Source organism: Quercus suber, unplaced genomic scaffold (genome assembly GCF_002906115.3).
Source record: "Quercus suber isolate HL8 unplaced genomic scaffold, Cork oak 2.0 scaffold_331, whole genome shotgun sequence".
Taxonomy (NCBI): Eukaryota; Viridiplantae; Streptophyta; class Magnoliopsida; order Fagales; family Fagaceae; genus Quercus; species Quercus suber.
In genome coordinates, this window is record NW_027069784.1 from 686,591 (window position 1) to 692,397 (window position 5,807).

The following is a 5,807-nucleotide window of genomic DNA, read 5'->3' on the forward strand; positions in this document are numbered from 1 at the left end:
AAACAAGAACAGCATTCTTACTTCTTATATGACATTGATGAACGATCACAACAGATTAAACTTTAGAAGAATTACATTGGGCTTCAAGTTAACAATCAAGTTCTAGTGTACAGCAACTCCAAATAAGGAAGAAATATACTTTCCAAACTTCAAACTTGTTTTCTATATAACTGCAGCACCACATTCAGACTGAAACATTCCATTGGGGCAGCATCTATCCCACTATGAAAATAATTAATTAGATTACAATCGAAAATACATCAATTTGTTCAGCAGCGTTCAAGATATGGTTGCATTCTGATCTCATCCCAAGCTTTTTATCAGTCATCAATTTCCATAAGCCAGAAACTGGGAGTAGAGGCATACATGTACATCTATTTGGAAACAAAAAATTCAGGGAGAGAAGTGCTCAACATCCATCGAAGGGAAACCAGATTGTGTTGTTCTCATTCCTCGAAGTAAACTCTTTGCTGTTTCCTTCTCCTGCAATCATGGACAAAAAGTGCAAAATCAGTGATTCATATTCAAAAAATTAGTGATATGGGGTTTTATGTAAAACATTGACAGAAGGGGGGAAACAAAATACTAAGAACTCACTGGGCCAGTAAAATCCAGAAGACGGGTACAATACACCTCTGCCTCCTCAAATCTCTTCCGGGTCTTATAGTACGTAGCAAGATAAAGCAAAGCTTCTACCATATTTGGTCCTTCCCTCTCTTCCGCTTCCATCCTCTCCAAATCCTTCTTGTAGTAAAATGCTGCCTCTTCAGGACGCCCGAGTTCATATTGCAACTTTGCTAGTTGGTGCAGGGCAATTGCTTCCCTGTCATTACAATTTGCTGCCCTTCTGTAACACTTAATTGCCTCCTCAAGCATGTGAAGTTGATCAGTTTCATAACAATGAGCCATTGAGATCCACAACCGAGAATCATTTGGCTGCAAGAATACAGATTTTCGGAAGTAATGTAGGGCGTAGAATGGCATGCCCATCATCTCATAAGCTTGTCCTAGTCCATACCATGCTCGATAATCACATGGATTTATATCTATAGCCCGTCGATAGGCATCCACAGCAGCTGGAGTATTTTTCATCTCAATATACTCATGACCCATAAGTGTCCAAGCAGACAGATAATTTTTGTTCAATTTGAGTGCCCTCCTAAAATACATAACTGACTTCTCATGCTGCCCCTTTAAACTATAGTAATTGCCAATAATGCAACAAGATTCAGGCCTGTATTTATCAGTCATAAATACCCTATGGGCAAGGTAACTCAGGGCAGAAGAACACTCATTTGCATAGAGCACATTGGAATACATATCCATGTCTTCGACTCGGTAAGGATCATTTCTTAGAAGTTCTTCAAATATTGTTTCAACTTGTTGAAATTCCCTCAAACTGTACTGGGCTTTTGCAATTTGAGCCTGGATGTAATTACTATAACCAAAAGTTCCCTGTAGATATTCATATTTTGCTAAAGATTCGCTGTGCATCCTAATTTCTTGGTAAGCACTGGCAAGAAAGAAGTCCTTCATCCAATGGTTGTTGAGATTTAGGCTGTTCAGGGTGTCAATTGTAGTGCACAAAGACTGCAGCTCTGACCATGCATTCCAGTTCCAAGGGTAGCTATTCACAGACTCAACAAGAACTGTACAAGCAACATTCTCGCTGCCTTTCTCTTTGAGAACAAGACCATACAAGTACAATCCAAATGGATCAATCAAGCCATTCTTGCGTAGTGTTGACAACTCGCGCTCCAAAGAGACCAGTTCGCGGTTCACAGAATCACTCTTACCTAAGGGTCCCTCAAGTTCTATCACCTCTTCTTCTTTCCGCTTTTCCCCGGCCTTAATGAAACAATGAGAATAAGAGTATTTATACATATAAAACTTCTGAGAAAAAACAAAGATCTAATAGACCATATATCCTTGAAAATCAACAGGTATCATGCCATTTGTTAGAGTAACTTCTAGTTACTTTTACAATTTTATATTAACATGCTAACATAGAACAATAAATAGAAGTAGCTCTAACGCCATTCATAACAGATCAACAATTTATCGAAGTAGTAAAATAAAGAACTGTACAACCCCTTGCTATCTCACAAATACCATGAGATTCTTTAATTTTCTTACAATTTGGGTGGGCAAGAGAAATTATGCACCCTTCATGACTTGCTGCTAGTGATCAAATTTATGCATAAGTATTTTCAGTCTTTGTTGCAGCCATTGCAAAACTGTAGGCACTTAGCCCAAAATTCAAACCTGAAAAAGGGATAACACACCTAAATCAAACATTGAAGCAAGTCTCATGTCTGGCCACCATTTCTCATCTAAACAAAACCTCATTATTCCATTCTTCTTTTTGGTTCTGGGTATTAAGTCCAATTATTGCATAGTTGATACTTTTTTGTAGCACCAACCACTAACCTTGGGTAGTAATGACTCAACTCCATTGACGACAACTTTACATGCTGCCACCCAAATAAAAAAGGGAAGATTTAGAAAAGGCTTCAAAATAAGAATTCTAAAGACCATCATCCTCAACCAACTAGTGTTTTCCCTAAATCCTACCAAATTGAATCTCTTATCGGTTTATTTCCTACAATCAACAAAGAACACAATGAGGAAAACAAGTCTCATTCCTAATGCATCAAAACCCACCATCATATAATATCCAATCTAAAACAGAACGAACAATATAAGTTATACAGCTAGAAGAGTATGCAACAAACCAGGTAAAGAGCATAACAACGCAAGAACACCGATTTCTTCCCAGTTTGGTCCCGTAGCACATGAGCAGCCCTCCTGTACTCTCGGCAGTCAAAGTAAGACTTAGCCAGAAGGTAAAAGTCACCATCCACAGCATCATCCTCCTCCATCACAGGAGTGGACACGTACGACACACCAGCAATGGGTGTTGAAGTGATCTCATTCGTGCGGAATCTCCTGCGAATGCTTGAGCTTCCCCATTGGAATCTCGTGTTTGAAGGCGTGAAGTTTGCCGGGTCTTGCTCGATACCCATCAACTGTTCTGCTGCCCTGCATTACCATAGACCCAACAAATCAAAATCCATTGGATATAAAATAAAACAAATATTTGATGATTAAAACAAGGAAAAAAAAAAAAAAAAAAAAACAAATGGGGTATCTAAATAGCAATATATTTTCACTTTCCCATTTTCTGAAAATTAAAAAAGCAGGAGTATAATTTTGAAAAAACAAGGTTTTTACTTTTTTACATTAATTTTGACAAGAGAAAAGAAAAATATGCACTTGGGTTAGTTAAATTAGAGATTCTGGATAGGGTTTTACATTATGACTATTCGTTTTCCTATTGATCAAGTTGCTTAGTTACCAAATGGAAAGACAGTAACTTTAACACTAATTAGATACACAAACACCAGAATTCAAACAAAAGAACATTAATCTATGTGAAAAAAAACAAGTATATGAAGTAGTGCTTTCAGAACAGAAGCAACAAAAGCACTTTTCAAAAAAATAATAAGTCCATAGATGGAGAGAGAAATTGCGGTTTAGGGTTTTAGGGTTTGGAGTTGGAAATGAATACCATTTGGAAGCAGTGTAAAGGCAACGATCACTGAGCTGACGAATCGCAATGCGGAGCTCACTTCTACAACTCTCTTTTGAATTCATCTCTCTGTGCAAAGCTTAATTGCTTGTGCTTTTGTTCGTTCAAAAAACAAACCACAAAAATAAAAACCTTTCCAAAAAAATCAAACTGTGGCTGCCTCTAACGTGCGCCATGTTCCGCGCCCAGGTTTTTGAAAGTAGTAGCCGAGGGCCTGACCTGTTTTGTGGGTCTTTCACTCTCTATTCTTTAGTGGTGGGCTGGCCCGAGTAGCGTTATTAATGATCCAAGTTAATTACGAAAAAACTTAAATCCAAGTTTAAGGGCCCGTTTGGTTTGTATTTTCAAACAACATTTTTTAGTTTTTAAACAGCATTTCACGCATTTCAACACATTTTTTCACCCACACATATTTCAAAAAATTACAAACAACAATTTTCAAACTACTCTACCAAACACCCCCTAAGTTTTTGTTCACTTGTTTAACAAACAAATTAAGCTTAAATCAACGTTATAATATATTTTATGCTCGCTATTAAATGAGTCAGCCTCAACATTTTAATATATTTGTGAATGTGCAGCTCAATTTAATTATATATAATATTATATTTTTGGTAAATTCCGACTAACTATTTTGAGTAGACATGGCAATACATGTCAGAATTTTCTAACCTGAACCCAATTTTTTGACCCGAAACAAAAACAAATTGACTCGTGACCTGACCCGATTTTTTTTGCTGGTCAACCTGACACGATCTGGATAACCTATGACTCGACCCATTAAAAAAAATTGCTAAAAAAATATTTAGACCGCGTCATGATACTAGGTGCATAAAGCACAAAGTACCAAAACCAACAGTCAATATATTATAGATATAAACAAGTAAAACAACAGGCAAGACATGACATGAGAGAATGACTATTTGAGCTTCATCACAACCAATAAGAGCTAAGCTTCGCAAACATGACATGAGAGAATGAGACAAGGACAACACAAGACTGTCAAGACAACCATTAAAAAAAAAAAAAAAAAAAATCTCATTCAATACTAGCTATAGTCCAAAGCCAAAGGCACAATGCAAAAACGTGAAAGTTGAAACGTGACAAACCAAACCACAAAGGGCCTCAAAGCTTCCTTAGTTCAATTCATCTACTCTTGTCTATTGCGCCTATGCCCTTCTTTTCACACTTTCACACATTCCACACTTTTTTAGTTTCACACAAAGCAAGGAAGATGATGTAAGTGAATTGCATTTTGTTTGGTATATGTTGTGCTATGTTTTTTTAATAATAAAGATTGTAATGTTGTGTGGTATTATTTTTCATTGCAATTTTTTTTAATGATTAGGAATTTGATCATTATGAAAGTGGTCGTGGTGCCAAAACAAAAAACCTCAGTTGGACTTGTATTTAGAAGAGCATAGACTTAACAAAAAAAAAAAAAAAAAAATTCAAAGTTGGAAGTTCTCTCTTTGTGGAAAGAGCATTACAATCAGTTTTCAGAGCTCTCTTTAATGGCACGAGATCTCATAAGCATTTCGGTAACCACTGTTGCTTCTGAATCAAGTTTTAGCACTAGGAAAAAAAATTCTTACTCCATATCGATCACGTCTTTTACCTAAGAATGTGGAAGCTACATTGTGTACTAAAAGTTGGCTATATGGATTTGAAGGTAATTTAATTTTTTTATAGTCATAATTATACAATTTTAATTCTTTATTGATTTGCTTTCATGGTACATTAAGTTAAATATTGTATTGTAGATGAAGATGATGACGATATTGGCCAACTTGAGCTACAATTTGCAAGTATGAATATTTGCAGTGTTGAATCTGCTACCAATGTTAAGTAGATTGAGATTGAGGTGCAAGTCTTATAAAATATTTACTTATTCTTCTTTACTTAATATGTTATGTTTATTTCTAAATATTTTTTTGTTTAGTTTATCTTTCTAAGTAATCTAACTTTATTATTATTTTAAATGTAACAGGAACATGTGCACTTAAGAAGACCGATAACTTGCTACTTTGCTGGCTTAATTGTTTTGTTTGTTTTAAAATCTCTCTTTTTGAAGATGTAAACTTGTAATTATATACATTTTTATAGTAAACTATTAACATCGAAGACTTTTTTCATCATGAATTTATGACTATAAATAATTTTTGTCATGCTCAAAACTATTAGAATTGGAAGGATATTAACAAGTGGCATTAAG

General features: G+C 35.5%; 1 protein-coding gene across 1 annotated transcript; it reads right to left on the bottom strand.

Moving 5' to 3' along the window:
- On the bottom strand, positions 1 to 3,778 carry LOC111990476 (anaphase-promoting complex subunit 8). Its single transcript, XM_024022250.2, has 4 exons — positions 3,572 to 3,778; positions 2,736 to 3,042; positions 598 to 1,848; positions 1 to 483 (listed from the first exon to the last, which is right to left on the bottom strand). The coding sequence occupies exons 1-4, from the start codon at positions 3,655 to 3,657 to the stop codon at positions 394 to 396; spliced, it is 1,734 nt and encodes a 577-aa protein (XP_023878018.1). The 5' UTR covers positions 3,658 to 3,778; the 3' UTR covers positions 1 to 393.
- Positions 3,779 to 5,807: the final 2,029 nt, after the last annotated feature.